Raw genomic sequence first — 20,179 nt, 5'->3', positions numbered from 1 at the left:
TAATCTAGTACCCTCAACATCACCCGACTTAATTCGACTACATTCCATTATCCTTGTTTTGTTTTAGTTGATGTTCATCTTATATCCTCCCTTCAAGACACCATCCATTCCGTTCAACTGCTCTTCCAAGTCCATTGCTGTCTCTGACAGAATTACAATGTCATCGGCGAACCTCAAAGTTTTTATTTCTTCTCCATGGATTTTAATACCTACTCCGAATTTTTCTTTTGTTTCCTTTACTGCTTGCTCAATATACAGATTGAATAACATTGGGGAGAGGCTACAACCCTCTCTCACTCCCTTCCAAACAACTGCTTTCCTTTCATGGCCCTCGACTCTTATAACTGCCATCTGGTTTCTGTACAAATTGTAAATAGCCTTTCGCACCCGGTATTTTACCCCTGCCACCTTTAGAATTTGAAAGAGAGTATTCCAGTCAACATTGTGAAAAGCTTTCTCTAAGTCTACAAATGCTAGAAATGTAGGTTTGCCATTCCTTAATCTTTCTTCTAAGATAAGTCGTAAGGTCAGTATTGCCTCACGTGTTCCAGTATTTCTACGGAATCCAAACTGATCTTCCCCGAGGTCGGCTTCTACTAGTTTTTCTATTAGTCTGTAAAGAATTCGTGTTAGTATTTTGCAGCTGTGGCTTATTAAACTGATTGTTCGGTAATTTACACATCTGTCAACACCTGCTTTCTTTGGTATTGGAATTATTATATTCTTATTGAAGTCTGAGGGTATTTCGCCTGTTTCATACATCTTGCTCACCAGATGGTAGAGTTTTGTCAGGACTGGCTCTCCCAAGGCCGTCAGTAGTTCCAATGGAATGTTGTCTACTCCGGGGGCCTTGTTTCGACTCAGGTCTTTCAGTGCTCTGTCAAACTCTTCACGCAGTATCGTATCTCCCATTTCATCTTCATCTACATCCTCTTCCATTTCCATTATATTGTCCTCAAGTGCATCACCCTTGTATAGACCCTCTATATACTCCTTCCACCTTTCTGCTTTCCCTTCTTTGCTTAGAACTGGCTTTCCATCTGAGCTCTTGATGTTCATACAAGTGGTTCTCTTATCTCCAAAGGTCTCTTTAATTTTCCTGTAGGCAGTATCTATCTTACCTCTAGTGAGATACGCCTCTACATCCTTACATTTGTCCTCTAGCCATCCCTGCTTAGCCATTTTGCACTTCCTGTCGATCTCATTTTTGAGACGTTTCTATTCCTTTTTGCCTGCTTCATTTACTGCATTTTTATATTTCCTCCTTTCATCAATTAAATTCAATATTTCTTCTGTTACCCAAGGATTTCTACTAGCCCTCGTCTTTTTACCTACTTGATCCTCTGCTGCCTTCACTACTTCATCCCTCAAAGCTACCCATTCTTCTTCTACTGTATTTCTTTCCTCCATTCCTGTCAATTGTTCCCTTATGCTCTCCCTGAAACTCTGTACAACCTCTGGTTCTTTCAGTTTATCCAGGTCCCATCTCCTTAAATTCCCACCTTTTTGCAGTTTCTTCAGTTTTAATCTACAGTTCATAACCAATAGATTGTGGTCAGAGTCCACATCTGCCCCTGGAAATGTCTTACAAATTAAAACCTGGTTCTTAAATCTCTGTCTTACCATTATATAATCTATCTGATACCTTTTAGTGTCTCCAGGGTTCTTCCACGTATACAACCTTCTATCATGATTCTTAAACCAAGTGTTAGCTATTATTAAGTTGTGCTCTGTGCAAAATTCTACCAGGCGGCTTCCTCTTTCATTTCTTACACCCAATCCATATTCACCTACTATGTTTCCTTCTCTCCCTTTTCCTACACTCGAATTCCAGTCACCCATGACTATTAAATTTTCGTCTCCCTTCACTATCTGAATAATTTCTTTTATTTCATCATACATTTCTTCAATTTCTTCATCATCTGCAGAGCTAGTTGGCATATAAACTTGTACTACTGTAGTAGGAGTGGGCTTCGTATCTATCTTGGCCACAATAATGCGTTCACTATGCTGTTTATAGTAGCTTACCCGCATTCCTATTTTCCTATTCATTATTAAACATACTCCTGCATTACCCCTATTTGACTTTGTGTTTATAACCCTGTAGTCACCTGACCAGAAGTCTTGTTCCTCCTGCCACCGAACTTCACTAATTCCCACTGTATCTAACTTTAACCTATCCATTTCCCTTTTTAAATTTTCTAACCTACCTGCCCGATTAAGGGATCTGACATTCCACGCTCCGAACCGTAGAACGGCAGTTTTCTTTCTCCTGATAACGACATCCTCTTGAGTAGTCCCCGCCCGGAGATCCGAATGGGGGCTATTTTACCTCCGGAATATTTTACCCAAGAGGACGTCATCATCATTTAATCATACAGTAAATCTGCATGCCCTCGGGAAAATTTACGGCCGTAGTTTCCCCTTGCTTTCAGCCGTTCGCAGTACCAGCACAGCAAGGCCGTTTTGGTTATTGTTACAAGGCCAGGTCAGTCAATCAACCAGACTGTTGCCCTTGCAACTACTGAAAAGGCTGCTGCCCCTCTTCAGGAACCACACGTTTGTCTGGCCTCTCAACAGATACCCCTCCGTTGTGGTTGTACCTATGGTACGGCTATCTGTATTGCTGAGGCACGCAAGCCTCCCCACCAACGGCAAGGTCCATGGTTCATGGGGGGGAAAAATATCTCATATAAATCTGTAAAATTTTTGTAGCAGTTTCTTGCTTTTGAACAAGGTATGACATCTGAAACTGTTCTTGTTGAATTTTCATTTTTACACCAGCTCAATTTTTTTCAAATTTTCTATTCAGCCACATGTCTTTCTTTTATATACGTTGTTCTTTCTTTATTTTGATATTAATTACAGTATTTTACCACCCAACACTCTTTCCCATTTATTATGGTCCAATGTATAAGATTATAACAGTTCATCAATCATCCATCAAAAACTGTTGACTACGAGAAAGTAGAGTTTTCTGTTCAGCTCTAGATAAAGGTAATGGAACCCACAAGAGCTAGTGTTCATTAATCAATAACATAAGAAGAAGCTGTGAAAAACAGAGGTACTTCCATAAAAGAAATGTAGACACTGAGAAATTCCTCTGACAACTTGAAGTTGCGGTTTTCAGATTTTTCTATGCTTAAGAGTTCATTCATGTGGTCCAGAGATCGATTAGCATATCCAATACCTGCAGTAACCAAGTGGGAATACTGAACTGTGAATTGCAGAAAGAAATGGTATGGCGAATGTCGTGCACAAGGCTTACGACCGTGTTGATATATGTTAAAATTATAACCGATGCTGGTAGATCGCTAATAACAGTCAACAGATGTTAGCTAAACTTCTTTATTACAATATATACACATCAAAAAAAGTTTTACATCACCCCAGTCCCCAGCACTCCTGAAGATAGACGTTGATTGTGGGCAATCCATTTGACTGTTCAGAGATGTCACTAATCCCGCCCAAAGATGTAAATAACCATGCATGAGCAGCGCCAATTAGACGGGGGGAGGGGGGGGTCCGACAGCCGATCAGTTCCAGCCGTTCCACCAGGAAGGAGGTACAAAGCTAATGTTGTCTGTAGTTCAACCATGCCTAGATGCCTAGACAGTCAATACCGCGGTCCGATCGCGTCCGCATTGTTACTTTGTGCCAGGAAGGGCTCTTAACAACGTAAGTGTCCAAGCGTCTCGGAGTGAACCAAAGCGATCTTGTTCGGACATGGAGGAGATACAGAGAGACAGGTACTGTCAATTACGTGCCCCGCTCAGGCATTACTACTGCAATGGATGACCGCTACCTACGGATTATGGTTCGGAGGAACCCTGACAGCAACGCCATCATGGTGAATAATGCTTTTCGAGCGGCCACCGGACGCCGTGTTACGACTCAGACTGTGCGCAATAGGGTGCATGATGCGCAACTCCACTCCTGACGTCCACGGCGAGGTCAATCTTTGCAACCACGACACCGTGCAGCGCGTACAGATGGGCTCAAAAACATGCCGAATGGACCCCTTAGGATTGGCATCACGTTCTCTTCACCGATGAGTGTCGCATATACCTTCAACCAGACAATCGTCGGAGTGTTTGGAGGTAACCCGGTCAGGCTGAACGCCTTAGACACACTGCACAGACAGTGAAGCAAGGTGGAGGTTTCCTGCTGTTTTGGGGTGGCATTATGTGGGGCCGACGTACGCCGCTGGTGGTCATGGAAGGCGCCGTAACGGCTGTACGATACGTGAATGCCATCCTTCGACTGATAGAACAACGATATCGGGGGCATATTGGCAAGGCATTCGTCTTCATGGGCGATAATTCGCGCCCCCATCGTGTACATCTTGTGAATGACTTCCTTCAGGATAACGACATCGCTCGACTAGAGTGGCCAGCATGTTCTCCGGACATGAACCCTATCGACAACGCCTGGGATGGACTGAAAAGGGCTGTTTATTGACTAAGTGACCCACCAGTCACTCTGAGAGATCTGCGCCTAATCGCCATTGAGAAGTGGGACGATCTGTACCAACAGTCCCTTGATGAACTTGTGGATACTATGCCACGACGAATACAGACATGCATCAGTGCAAGAGGACGTGCAGCTGGGAATTAGGGGTACTGGTCTGAACAGCAATCTGGACTACCATCTTGAAGGTCTCGCTGTATTGTGATACGACATGCAATGTGTGGTTTTCATGATTAATAAAAAGGGCGAAATGTTGCTGATGTTCATCTTTATTCCAGTTTTCTGTACAAGTTCCGGAACTCGGAACCGAGGTGATGCAAAACTTTTTTGATGTGTGTCCATTTAGGGTATACCCCATAGCAGATGATCTGACAAAAAATATTTTACAGTACTATCATAAGAACATGACAATCCAGATCAAGTCATGATTCAGAAATACATGTCACACATTACAATGTAGGTAGTAAAATGACACATACCAAGTAACATAATTGACGAAATAACATCACGAACAAAATCACAATTTTAAGCTACTAGTGCTAAGTGAACAAGAACAACGTCAATACATATTTGAAGGAAATAATGCAGTTTTCATTTCTTCTGAATAGCCAGGTATCATTAAGACATCAAAGTCCATTGGTGACATATCAAGAGGGTAGTAAGTTGCTCTGCTCTTACAGTTTACTTCTTCATTTACTCTTGCTAGCATGGGTAGGATGTGTGCATGTTCTGTGTGGACGAAGGAGAAGCTGGCTGCAGTTCGCGAACAGGTGGATGCACTTTTGGCTACTGTCAGTCACCTTCAGGCTGCTGCCTTGGGGAGTAGCGGTGTTGGAGAATATAGGTGCATCGCATGGTACACTCCAGGTGTCGCTTGTTTCGCCCAGAGGCTCTGCTTCTAAGACAACTCCAAGTGTACCAGACGCAGTGCAACTGCACTCACAGCAGAGCGAGTGGCAGGTGGTAATGCGTTAGCGTCGCTCGAGACGGAGGTCAACGTAAAGGCCGACCGTCTGGCCTTGGCCATTCGCTCTGTGAGTGAGGAGGTGGACGGTCCTTTAGCAGGATACGAGCACGCACACCAGGAGAAGGGTTTACTAGTTATCAGGACTCCAACATCAGGTGCGTTATGGAGCCCTTTAGGCAGATAGGGCTGGAAAGAAAGCCAATGTGCACTAGATGTGTCTGCCGGCGGACATCATACGAGAGACAGAAGTGACCTTGCCTATGGCTATTGAGCGTTCAGAGTGCAGTCGTCTGCACGTTTTGGCTCATGTTGGCACCAACGACGCCTATTGCACTGGTTCTAAGGTCATATCAGTTTCTAAGGAGGCTGATGGAGGTGGTGAAGGCAGCTGGCCTCAAGTGCAGGGTGCAGACAGAGTTCGCAATTTGCAGCGTTGTTCCCAGAGTTGATAGGTGTCCTTTTATTTGGAGCCGAGTGGAGGGTCTCAATCGACTGTGACGGTCTTGCCAGCAGATTTGTAGACTTTTGTTATTGAGTGGGGATTTGTAGGTCAGGGTTGCACTAAACGAAGGAAGCAGCTACTCAGGTAGGAGTGCACTTTTGGAATGCGCATGGGGGTTTCTTAGGCTAGGCGTTAGTTTGAAGTACTCTGAGGAACGCCGCACGGGATTAGCCGAGTGGTCTCCGGCGCTGCAGTCATGGACTGTGCGGCTGGTCCCGGCGGAGGTTCGAGTCCTCCCTCGGGCATGCATGTGTCTGTTTGTCCTTAGCATAATTTAGGTTAAGTAGTGTGTAAGTTTAGGGACTGATGACCTTAGCAGTTAAGTCTCATAAGACACACATTTGAACATTTTGAACTCTGAAGAACACTCACCAATTGATATGCGGAAAGGGAAGTCAGATCACGGTTAGAGTAAAGACTCCTCCACTTTCAAACTTTTATCAGTAAGTTGTTGAGGTATTCACAACGAAGCTCCCAAATCTACTGCTCTCCAGGAAATCACTCGCGCTCAAATTATTCTTGGGATCAAGAGCTGGCTGAAACCTGAACTAAAAGGCTCTGAGCTGTTTAGAGAGTCATGGAACGTATATCTGAAAGACAGATTAGACACCATAGGAGGGGGAGGGCTCATTGCGGCTGGAAAAATATTGTCTGCGTTGAAGTTGGAAATGAGTGTGACAGTGAAATTATCTGGATGCGTATAACAGTTCTAGGAGAAACCAAGTTAATTTTTTGACGTTTCTACCCGCCACCCGATTTCGCAGTGACATTTCTAGAACCATTCAAAGGAAGTTTTTGGTCAGAAGCGAGTATACAGGTAGGAGCTACTCAGGTCGGAGAGCACTTTTGGAGTGCACATGAGGGTTTGTAGGCTAGGGCAGGTCATGACCCAGATCATGCAATACTAGTTGGAGGCGACTTTAACCTGCTGGGTATGGACTGGGACGTCCATGGATTCATTGCAGGGAGTACACACAGACAGTCTTACGAAGCATTTTCGAATACGTTTTCTGGAAACTGTCTTAAGCAGCTAGTTTCGCAGCACACGCGCTATAGAAATATATTTGACTTTGTAGCTACAAACAGGCAGGACCTTAGCGAGAGCATCAGTATAGAGACGGGGATTAGAGATAATGATGTCGTTGTAAGTCGAAAGTTAATAAATTCATCAAGAATGCTAGGAGAGTGTTTCTGCTAGAAAGAGCAGAGAAGCAGTTGTTAGTATCTCACTTAGACAGTGAATTGAATCTCTTAGATCCAGTAAGATGGAGGAAGAGGAATTATGGGCAAAGATTAAACAGATTGTTTATCACAAGCTGGGAAACTATGTGCCTAGTAATTTGATTAAGGACGGAAAAGACCCACCGTAGTTTAACTACGAAATTCGGAAAATGCTGAGGAAGCAAAAACTGTTGCACTCCTGGTTCCAAAGCAAACGCGCAAACGTCGACAGACAGAGGTTAATTGAGGTCCACACCTCTGTAAAAAGATCTATGCATGAAGCATAAAACAACTACAACCCTCATAACTCAGCAACAAATCCAATCAAGAGGACGAGAAAATTCTGGTCCTGAGTAAAATCGCTTAGCGGGTCTAAGGCTTCCATTCAGCCACTCATAGACCAGCTTGGTGTGGCAGTAGAACATAACAAAAGTATAACCGAAGTTTTAAGTTTCACATTTAAGAAATCTTTGACACAGAAGAATCGTGCAAACATACAGGTATTCGAGCATTGCATAGATTCCCGTGTGGAGGACACAGTAACAAGAATCCATGGCGTAGAGAAACAATTGAAAGAGTTGAAAACAAATAAATCACCAGGTCCGGATGGAATCCCAATTCAGTTTCACAGATGTACTGTACGGCATTGTCCTCTTACCTAGCTTACATTTATCGCGAATCCCTTGCCCAGCGCAAAGTCCCAAGGGACTGGAAAAAAGCGCAGGTGGCTCCAGTATATAAGAAAGGTAAAAGTACGGGCCAGCAAAATTACAGAACAATATCCCTAACTTCTGTTTGCTGCAGAATCCTTGAGCATATTCTCAGTTAGAATATAATAAACTTTCTTGGGACTGAGAAGCTTATATGCACGAATCAGCATGATTTTAGTAAGTATCTTTCGTGCGAAACTTGGCTTGCCCCCTTTTGCGAATTATGAATGGAGGGCAACAGGCAGTTTTCATACTTCTACATTTCCAGAAAGTATTTGACACTGTGTCCCATTGCAGACTGTTAACGAAAGTATGAGCAATGGAATAGGTTCCCAGACATGTGAGTGGCTCGAAAACTTATTAAGTAATAGAACCCAGTATGTTGTCGTCGACGGCGAGTATTCATCAGAGATAAGGATATCGGCAGGAGCCCACTAGGGAAGTGTATTTTCTGTATACATAAATGATCTGACAGACAGGGTGGGTAGCAATCTGCGGCTGTTTATTGTTGATGCTGTGGTGTAGAGGAAGGTCTCGAATTTGAGTGACTAGGTGGTTACAAGATGACTTAGAGAAAAGTGAATAACTCGTAGCTCCCAATGTAGAAAAATGTAAGTTAATGCAGATGAGAAGGAAAAACAGACGCCTAATGTTCGGAAACACCATTAGTACTGTTCTGCTTGACGCAGTCACGTCGTTTAAATATCTAGACACGACACTGCAAAGCAATATGAAATGGAATAAGCATGTGAGAATTGTGGTAGGGAAGGTGAATGTCAGACTTCGGTAAGGACTGAGAGAAATTAGGGCTCATACGGAAGCATATAGACATTCGTTTTTCCTCTTGCTCTACTTGCGAGTGGAACAGGAAGTAAAATGACTGGTAGTGGTACAAGGTATACTCTGCCACGCACCATACGGCAGCTTTTGGAGTACATATGTAGATGTAGGTGTAGATAAACTACCGAATCGGCTAGGCGATGAGCGTAAATTGTCCTAAACCTCTCTCCAGACGGGGAGAGATTTAACAACACGATTCAGAGAGCGCACTTACAAAAGCTATAGTGCACTTGCTTTCCATTTGAGGGTGAATGGTCATCTTTTGCTTCTCATCAATGATGATTTGGACATTGTGCATGATGAACCTCTATATTCTCGAAAAATTGGAAATTTATGTGCATCGCCGATCCGGTCTGGAAATTGTTATCAATGAGGAATTCGCAAGTGGCATGCACTGGCTTTCCCAACATTTTTCACGATTTGATGGTTCATTAACCTGTCTCCTTTCGCGCTTACTTACTTTTTTTTTCTTTACAGCGAATAATAATTTTATTTCATTTTTATTCATCTTTCGTTTCTATTACAAGTAAAATAAAATATTTGACTATTGTATATGTTTGTTTCGAAACCGATTTCATTTGTTATTATTAATAGTTCTTTTAGAATGTATTTAAAATGTATTTGCATCAATCACTATTGTTTCTGGAATTCTGAATGTAGATGGCACATCTGTTTACCTTTAGCGCATCTCTGTGCATTTGTGGAAGTGACACATGACTGCGTTCATTTATGTTTTAGAAGATTCCTCTTGTTTTATCGATTTTATAACTTTGTATCATTTTGTAATACATTTTTACATTTTGTACTTGATCATAAGGCTTTAACACCATCTGGTGTCGGCTTCTATCACAGTGTTTTTATTATTTTAGTTACTTTTCTCATTTTTACTATTTTAGTTGCATTTTTCATCTATTTGTTGTTTGCCACTCATTCTTTCATGGTTTTTTTCCTTAGTTTCTTTATAATTAATCGTGGCATTGTGGCATCGAACGTGACGAATAATCTAAATAAAAACAAAAAAGTTTCTCTCGTTGGCTTAAGTAGTCCAATGGTCAGCATGTCATCTGGCGTGTTCAGCTGTTAATTTTTGGATGCATTATTTCCTTCAAATGTCTGTTGACGTTGCGACTGGTAACTTACAGTTGTGATTTTGAACGTGCCACACTGACTACATTTAAAATTATTTCATCAACTATGTTACTTGGTATGTATCATCTGGCATCAAGTCTTGATCTGGATTACCATGTGTTAATGATTGTTTTGTAAAGTATTTTTTGAGAGGTCATCTGATGTTGAACTACACCCTAAACATAAGGTCAACTAACATCTTTAGACTGTTATTAATGACGTAATAACATTGGTTGTAATTTTCACATGGTATGGAGAAGGCTAGAGCTTTTTACCAATGTCACTTAACAATAAGCTGAAAGAAGGTAGAGAAATTATGTGAACTTGCTTGTGTAGCAGTAATAGGAAGCTCAGTTTCATGTTAAAAATAGGCAAATCGTAAGTTCTAAATATTACAATTACTCCAAACCTAGAAGGGTAAAGCCCCATTGTCTCCTAGAGGATTACGATATTGGGAGAACACATCACCATAGCTCCATTTAAAAAAAAGTGAAATTTATACCGACGTCTCTGTAATTATGGCTATTGGTCTGTGAGAAATTTCTCAGAAATAATTTGGGCGAAAACAGATTAACGATAATGTAAATGGGTCGGGAAATATTTGTGGTAAACTCTTTATGTGAATCATATAAAGTTAATTATATCCAATACCTTATTTCTGTATGTTATGTACTCTGTATAAACAACATAAACAGTTTTTTGTACTATCCTTCATCCAGTACATTACTTATTGTCTTGAGCACATTAGTATGTATACATTTAAGTGACTGTGATATGATTTGGAAGAAATTGTAACTGAACATGTATTTTTGTCTCTTATTCCACTTTTTTAAGTGTCTGTGTAGAGAAATATAAGGGTATTATATCTATTCTAAAATGCATTACACAGTTTTGTTTTTATGAAATGTTCCATATCCTCGACATTTCCTCCTTGTACATACAGTATGTCCAAGCTTAACTTTGCAGAAGAATGTTTTGTTAATATGTGTGATACTACTGAAAGAGGTCAAAGTTGAAAGGAATAAAAAAATAGTGGTCAAGTGGTTTCAAGAAAGAAAACGAGATACGACGACACGTGCAACAGTTCTCTGACTCACCTATGCAGATGCGTGGTCCTTCTCCAAACGGCAAGTAAACGTACGGGTGTCTCTGGGCCTTCTGCTCCTCAGAGAACCTCTCGGGGTCGAAGCGTTCAGGGTCTGGAAAGTACTCTGGGTCATGGTGGAGACCATACGCAGGTATCAAGATCTTAGTACCTTTCTCCAGGACGATATCAGTGCCAGGGATCTTGTACTCAGTATTGCTTTCCCTGTTGAGTATAACAACTGGTGGATATTTTCTCAGCGTCTCTGTAACACGAACAGTGAAACGATTTTCTTTCAATATTCAATTACGTAGTTTTATCATTTCAGGTCGTAGTATCATTGTAAAGCATATTTATGTGTTTTTTAAGTAGATTTTATGGAAGAATTCTATAGACATGCCAATTGAAATATCAGCTGTGAATTTTCTTGAATCTAACTAATGTAGTTCATAATATAGAATGAATTTCGTGTCAGGGAATAAGTATCGATTTTTATACGGTTCTGACATGAGTAATGAATACGTTAGTATTACCTAGACAACTGCGCTGTGCAACATAATGTCAAGAATTTAATAAACTGATGAAATTCAAAATCCCACTAAAAAAATTGAAATACATAACTTGTCAAAAATGTCTATATAACAAGACAGTGTGTTCCATACTTTTATACGTAATTTTAAGATAATTTTGGTCTACATTTGGCCCACAGTACCAAGGTAGTGGTTATCTCGCTGACGTTATTATGGTGTTACAGCAGGGTCACACTAAAATTACAACGTGTGAGTGAAAATTGCACTGTGATCTTATTAGAAATTCAGCAGAAATTCCAGTAGCTCAGGCTGAGGGATGAAACCTTGAAATGTGGTTTGATTTTAGTGAAATTACTTGTGAGTATTATTTTGCCCCTCACTAACTGTCAAAGTAAACTTAGCAACGACATCATTATTATTTGCGACTGTTGACCTATTTCAAATTATTTTTTACACACTTGCTTCATGCATTGGCAGAACGCCAAACCTCAAAAATCTACTTTCAAATGACCACATTCTATTGTTGTTAGATGTAGTTTCTAAAATATTTTGTAGCTATAAATCGTTATATGCATTTCAACTTCCAACGAAAACGTACATGACAAATTAATGACTGAGTGTTTAAATGTTATTTGCTTTCTTTCATTTAGGGAGGATTAGAGCATTACATTAAGAATTGCAAACCACTGTTCATGAGTGATAATGAATTACAAAGAGCCGTTTTCAATTTAATCCCCTGTCCTCAATAATTATTTCATTTGTTACATATCCATGTTATTAACTCTCTCTCTTTCCCCCAGCCATATACTCACTTGCAGGTAAAACAATAAAATGGCACCTTTTGGCTGATGTCTAAAAATAAGTTCATGTTCCATAAAATTTGAATTGGACACTGATACTCAAATTCCTCAGACTGCGGCCTTCTCTGTCAACCTTTCCTAAGTAACTTTATCCAGTGCCCTCTTTCATAACAAATATATTGTATATCCTTGTGTGAGAAACTTCGTTCTGGGGAAAATATTTAGTGTTGGACCCATACCGAGTTGGCAAATAAATCAACTACTCTAATGGTGAATAACTGTGCAATGTGGAAATAACTGTTTTTGGAAACAGAATCGATATACATATATCAATAGACTGGTATCACTCGTACAAAGTTTAATATCGAAGAATGGATCTTAATATATACAGAATATTGAAACTAGTAGTATGAGGGATTCAGTTTCATTTTCTCTACCATGAAGCTGCAGTCATCTATATGCACTAAGGGCGCAATTGGATGCGCCTAAAGGTTCACAATACCTGCATGACGCCACATGTCCCATATGAAGCACCCGTTGCAGAGCAAGGTACTAATTAAATGCAGTAATAAAATTTTGTTAGAACAGGCTGGGACAGCGCTGAGTGGAACACTTCCGCTATGTACACAATGGTGGCATAAGCCAGGTCAACACTCGGTACAACCATAGAGTACAAATATCTATGGAGTGAGCATAACCTACTGCGCATGTTCTCATCATCAAACCGGGGTAATCGCGTGGTAATGGAACGTCGTTGCTTTTCTGCAATTTGTGGTAACAGCGAAACTTTAATATTGCACGATTACACATATTCACCTATTTTTACATACGTTTCTACACGTTTTAGTATTAATAACAGCCATGGTGCAGTATTGTTTTGCTACGGATGTAAAGAGAAGTACGAGAAAGAAGGACCAGTTACTTTTCATAGTTACGTGCAACAAATATCTAATAGTGAATATCATATTAATGTGAGGCGCTTTATATGTTTAAAAATAAAGAGACGCGGTATTATAATGTCTTGTATTGTAGAGAAAATTTCGGCGATTCTTTTTTTTTTCCCCATGTGTTTACGAGAGAAATGCTAGATAAATTTGCAAGTGCGTTGACGCTGCCAGTCAGTGTTTACGTATTCGTTCAAATGGTTCAAATGGCTCTGAGCACTATGGGACTTAACATCTGAGGTCAACAGTCCCCTCGAAATTAGAACTACTTAAACCTAACTAACCTAAGGACATCACACACATCCATGCCCGAAGCAGGATTCGAACCTGCGACCATAGCGGTCGCGCGGTTCCGGACTGAAGCGCCTAGAACTGCTCGCCCACATCGGCCGGTTACGTATTCGTGCTACGTTCATCCGCAGATGAAATTTATATAAGACAGCGTGATTAATTTCCTCCAGTTTAATCAGGTCCTCAAACCCTTGTGTGTATCTACGTACTAATGCATGAGACACTTCCCACATATAATTTTTGTATTCTAGTTCCCCGAAAGATGAACAGAGATTCGACAACATGAATAAGTGCAACAGCAAACCTAGAAATATATTGTTGGACGTCACTACTTCTCCCGCACCCGATAAAACGTAAGTAAAGTGGAACTGAGCTATGATACTGTGGCGAAAAGCACAATACTGCTGCTCTTCACAGCCTTAAAACTATTTCAGTTCCAGGTATAAAATTGTTAAGATGTCTATAAAACGCATTTACACTCAAAATACGCTAAGCGCTGCACGGACTAACATGCGCCGGCCCAGTACCACGTGACTTCAGCAGCAGGAGATGTTGCGGCAGATTTCTCGTCCTGCTCATCCGAATGCACGCCTCATAGATGTTTATTTTCCATGGGTAGAACTGAGGTGCAAACAGATAGGGAACTTACTGCCTCATAGTCTGCGAGAGGGGACGCCGGGAACCGTCGATTCTTCACATAGGCAACAGTGCAGAGCAGATACAACACGCTTCTGTAACAGGGCTACGTGTTTTATCTCCACCTAGGGATGACATAAGAATGGCTTTTAGCCTGCAAACTTTGCACGAAGGAACGTTCTGAAGGCCTGAAGTTAAACATTAGGCCAGCCAAGAGAGCTGACTAGTTCAGAAAACGGGAGGGAGCACATACGGTCACCCGTATGGGGGCAGTCACGTGATTGACTGCTATGAAATGTTAGTCTTACTTCCACTCACTCTCAGAGTTTGGCCATTCCATGTACGTCACGGATAGCGATGGAAGGTCGGCCCTGATAGCTGCAGAAAGCCCTGGTGAATACGACGAAGTGTCTATAGCGACCACCGACTTGGGGTTCACTGAGACGAGTCCACAGTTACCTGACTGTGGAGGGAACTTCGACGCAGGGAGCTGCACTTCTGCCGGTCATGGTGGCGCCCGCAGTAGTCCAAATACGCGGAGGTGCGTCGATGCATGTCAGAGTACGGTGCAGCGAGTAAGTGTGCAGACGTTTTCAGACATGCTAATGGTGACTGTGTGTTGAAAATGGCTCAAAGAACATATATTGGTGATGTTATGAGGGGTAGAATACTAGGGCGACAGGGGGCTGGTCAAACACAGCAGGTCGTAGCACGGGCCCTCCGCTTTCCACAAAGTGTGATCTCAAGATCATCGCAACGATTTCAGTAGACAGGAAACGTGTCCAGGCGCTGCAGCTAGCAGGCCCGACCTTCCATCGCTATCTGTGATGTACATGGAATGGCTTAACTCGGAGAGTGAGTGGAAGTCAATCATGTGACTCCCCCCATACGAGTGACCACATGTGCTCCCATTTTCTGAACTACTCAGCGCTCTTGGCTGGATAGTTCACACTGGTTAATAATAATGGATTAATCTTGAATGCAACACATTGTGATTTATCATGTGAATTATTTGATATGACTAGTGTGTTGCCAACTACATTTCATGCAACTGGACATTTGCCATTAACGAGAATGTTATCTGTTTATTACTCGTACAATGATTGATACATATTAACATATGGAAAGCATTCCTTATCAAGTTTTTCTGAAGCACTCATCACTCTGAATTAAGGCTACAAGTGGCCCATCGGGACCATCCGACCGCCTTGTCATCCTCAGGTGAGAGGATGCGGATACGAGGGGCGTGTGGTCAGCCCACTGCTCTCCCGGTCATTATGATGGTTTTTCTTTGACCAGAGCCGCCACTATTTGATCGAGTAGCTCCTCAGTTGGCATCACAAGGCTGAGTGCACCCCGAAAAATGGCAACAGCTCGTGGCGGCCCGGATGGTCATCCATCCAAGTGCCGGCCACGCCCGAGAGCCCTTAACTTCGGTGATCTGACGGGAACCGGTGTATCCACGGCGGTAAGGTCGTTGCCAAGTTTTTCTGAAGCCAATAATTTAATTAAGGATATCCATGAAAAGGTAATTTCTTCCAATAATGAGTTAAACTTCTTTGAAGCAGCAAATAGAATTAAGTCCTTCGATTCATCGAGTAATGTTAATGCATACTTGATTGTCAGTACTGTGTTTTTATTGCTTTTATTAATTTGTCTTTTGTCAAAAGCATTTGTCATGTATGAAACTGTCATCCTGAAGGCATGCTTCTCTGTACCGAGAATTACTGTGTCTGCAAATGAAATTTGTGTTGCAATCCTTTCTGATGCCACAAATGGCGAAGCAGATTATGGTTGCTCATTTTCTCTGGGGAGAGTGATATAAGGGTCTACGGGTTGCATGCAGCCGTACGGTACGTAACACGCACTCCCCAGCCGACCTGTCTGGAACGTTGACAATTTGCTTGGTCAGTACATGCGCTTCCGGCAACACTGCTACAAAGGTATTACGCGTATGGCCGCTGTCTGCAGCACGCCGTATTAACTAGCACGGCCTTGGGCACGAATTAGTCTCTTTTCTTGGCTCGCCATGGAGCCTTTCGATACGACCGTAATTAGGATGTCAGACACAGTGATGATGAGCGGTGCACGTAATGTGCATGTTTTATAATCAGCCTTTGTTAATAAAACTGTTTAAACTTACTTCTTGAGTTCGCGTATTGCCGTACTTCAAGGACCCACTGCTTACAAATCCTGACAAATATTTCGTGTAATTATCATCTGGGGCAACAACACGAACAACCCCCTTATATTTATTAGAACCTTGGGATACTTCATTTGTGGCTTGAGTATCACATAATTAAACAATGAAAGGTATATTGCTTTCATAGGCTCTTCCTGGAGATTGAGCACTTTTCTGTTGGCAAAAACTGTTTTAGACAGAGAGATGTTGATTACCATAAGAGATGTGAACATCATGCTGTATATGGCAAGATAGGGCGTGCGAGCAGTGTCTGGAGCAGGTGTAACAAGATGTTTAAATACACGTATGCGAATTAAAGAAGGAATGCCATTACTGTAACAAATTCCTGAGGAATTATTTAAAAAAAATAACAAGTTGCACAATAAACTGCAGTAAAATATTTCTTTCAGGTTGAAAGAAAAAGGAATTGTGGTAAATAACATGTAATTTGAAGAGAATTTGGTACTGTTATTCAAAGACAATAGCAACCAAATATTATGATTAGGTTCGATTCGTAGTTATTGGGTTTCTTTCTCTTTATTTCCTCTTTTAATTTTGTCTGTCAGATGAACAATATTAATGACCATCGTTTTCTTTCCATTAGAGTTGGAAACAATAAATACAATTCTTTCATTGACTTCGAATTTAAAGTAGGGTTTCTTCACATATTTGAATATCAGTCTAAATTGGCAATCAAGTTTCAGGGCTCGAAACCATATGTTCGTACATACCTGAGACTACTTTATCGAGGTAGTGCATGCTGTTGATCGCATCGTAGGTGATTTGTCCATCACTTTGCTTGAGAACCGAGTCGATCTCCTCCTGGAGACGTTTCTGGATGTCACTGTGATGAGCCAGCTCGTGAAGAGCGAAGCTTATCGTGGTTGATGACGTCTCGAAGCCCGCTGCGAAGAAGACAAACGCCTGGGCAGCGACGTCATCAATTGACAACTCTGAAAAAGATAGCTGGCTCTTATATTTCCTCCATGATTAATCGGAGTAACCACCAAAATCTATTACACTATAATATTTTAAGACAGAATTTTGTTTCCATACACAATTTTCTGAAACTGTCAACAAATGCTTTAAACGGATCACTGCTAAGAGCAATTTTTTTTTTTTACATGGTACTGTACAAGTGTCGAATTTTTAGAGAGAAATAAATACCAAACGATAGTGACTCATATCTACAGAACGCACTAATTTCATAAAACTATCTATGGCCAACATAATACATTGAGGCGGCAAAAGTCATGAGATAGAGATAAGCACATATACAGATGGCGGTAGTATCGCGTATAAAAGGTATAAAAGGGCAGTGCATTGGCGGAACTGTCATTTGTAGTCAGATGATTCGTATGAAAGGGTTTCCGAAATGGTAATTGCCGCACGATGGGAATTAACAGACCTGACAGCGGAATGGTAATTGGAACTAGATGCATAAGACAATTAACTTCGGAAATCGTTAGAAAATTCAATATTCCGAGACCCACGGTGTTAAGAGTGCGTCGAGAATAACGAATTTCGGGCGTTAGCTCCCACCAAGGACAACGCTGTGGCCGAAGGCCTTCCGTTGAACACCAAGAGCAGCGGCGTTTGCATAGAGTTATCAGTGCTAACAGACAAGCAAGACTGTGTGAAACAGTCACCGAAATCAATGTGGGACGAGCGCCAAAAGTATCCGTTAGGATAGTGCGTTGAAATCTGGCGATACGGGCTGACGACCGACGCGAGTGCCTTTGCCCAGAGCATGACATCGCCTGCAGCACCTGTCTTACGCACGTGACCATATCAGTTGCACCCTAGACGACTGGACAACCGCGGCCTGGTCAGATGAGTCCCGATTACAGTTGGTAAGAGCTGATGGTAGGGTTTGTGTGTGGCGCAGACCCACCAAGTCATGGACTCATGTTGATAATGTGGTGTCACCGCCAGACACCACACTTGCTAGGTGGTAGCCTTTAAATCGGCCGCGGTCCGTTAGTATACGTCGGACCCGCGTGTCGGCACTGTCAGTGATTGCAGACCGAGCGCCGCCACACGGCAGGTCTAGAGAGACTTCCTAGCACTCGCCCCAGTTGTACAGCCGACTTTGCTAGCGATGGTTCACTGACAAAATACGCTCTCATTTGCCGAGACGATAGTTAGCATAGCCTTCAGCTACGTCATTTGCTACGACCTAGCAAGGCGCCATTACCAGTTACTATTGAGATTATGAATAATGTACCGTCAAGAGCGACGCTCATCATTAATGGATTAAAGTTAAGTATTCCACCAGCTACGTCCGTTTTTCTAAAGTCTAATTTCCTTGTCCTGTTCCAGACCTCACGCCAGCCTGCGTGAGCTAAAACGCGTGCCTTTCGGCTTCCTCTAGTACCCGGTGTTGGCTCTCCTGCCAACCCACAACAGATAACACGGCAGTGTGCAAACTGGTGGTGACTCCATAATGCTGTGGGCTGTGTTTACATGGGATGGACTGAGGCCTCTGGTCCAAGTGAACCGATCGTTGACTGGAAATGGTTATATTCGGGTACTTGGAGATCATTTTCAGCTGTTCAGTTATGTTATTCGCGACTGGTTTTGAAAAACGTTGTGGACAATTCGAGCAAATGATTTGGCCACCTACGTCGCCCACCCCTGAATTCCATCGAACTTCTATGGAACGTAGTCGAGAGCTCAGTTCGTGCACGAAATCGTACACTGGCAACACTTTCTCAATTATGGACAGTTATAGATGCCGCATGGCTCAATATTTCTGCAGAGGACATCCAAAGACTGGTTGATCATGATATGTTGAGTTGCTGCACTATTCCAGGCAAAACGAAATCAGACACAATATCCCATGACTTTTTTCACCTCAGTGTATGAGTAAAACAGAATTGTCAATGCCAGGTAATATCGTTGTCGTCCATATTCTTTCAGTGACGTGGGATGGTTTGATGGGCACTGGTCTGTGAGAGATGAGTGGTGTCGGATGGAACATCTTTGATCAGGAGGCTGGTGCCTTACAGTGTGACAATATTACCATGTTTCAGTTAAACCCGGTGACCAGTATTAGAGTCAAAGCAGATAAAATTATATATTTAAACGAACTACATGTGTACGGTATCGTAAAGTATTTAACGAAATGTACTTTAATATGTTCCTCAGATATTAGCTGCAGTGTTTCATGTTTTTATAGTGTCCTCCCTGGAACTGAGAGCTGTTCGAAATGTTCATTATTTCGGTATTTGATTCAAAAGTGTAATGAACCACAAGTTGAGTTGATGATACCCTCTTCAGATCTCTGAGAGCATGTCTACACGTTCCTTACATAACACTTCATGTATGATATCTCACTGACCGTTGTTGGAATATTATATTAATTCTTGATAAAATTTTAACAGAAATATCTAATACATTTTTGTATCGGTATATTTGAGCACACAGTTCAAAGACGGTCATGATCGATTGAAACTGATCATTATCTATTACAGTCGATGATCAAATACCAGAATTTAAAAAAAAAACATTTTTTAGGCTGTAGCTGTTAGAATAGTATGGAAATCCATCAATATAAATGCTGTTATTTAAAAATATAGTGATGCAGTGAACAACCACAGTGTCTGTTGCAGCTCTAAGGGTCGGTTACAGGGAACGGTCCGACTTGTTCTGTAGGAAGGAACGGAATGTCTGTTGCATAAGTCAATTGTTTTAGTTCCCTCAGCGATAATGACCCAAAGGACTGAGGTCAGGGAAACGTGAAAGCCAAGAAACTTATCCTCGCCTACCTATTCATCTGCCATGGCAGGTATCATCAGTTGTATCTCCTGTGAGATATGCTGGAGAACGTATGGACTTGATAGGCAGCCGCTCACAGTTCCAGCCTACGTGT

The 20,179-nt window shown here is 41.8% G+C and overlaps 1 protein-coding gene across 1 annotated transcript in view; it reads right to left on the bottom strand.

Moving 5' to 3' along the window:
* Positions 1-20,179, bottom strand: part of LOC126191320 (cytochrome P450 6k1-like) — a 211,925-nt gene that overhangs the window by 1,696 nt on the left and 190,050 nt on the right. Inside the window, exons 6-7 of the mRNA XM_049932150.1 lie at positions 17,037-17,258; positions 10,936-11,187 (exon numbers count right to left, since the gene is read on the bottom strand). Of these exons, the coding sequence (XP_049788107.1) occupies positions 10,936-11,187; positions 17,037-17,258 (474 nt within the window). The remainder of the gene's footprint in view (positions 1-10,935; positions 11,188-17,036; positions 17,259-20,179) is intronic.

The sequence above is a fragment of the Schistocerca cancellata genome, chromosome 6, assembly GCF_023864275.1.
Source record: "Schistocerca cancellata isolate TAMUIC-IGC-003103 chromosome 6, iqSchCanc2.1, whole genome shotgun sequence".
Lineage (NCBI taxonomy): Eukaryota > Metazoa > Arthropoda > Insecta > Orthoptera > Acrididae > Schistocerca > Schistocerca cancellata.
This window is presented reverse-complemented; position numbering and strand designations above follow the sequence as displayed.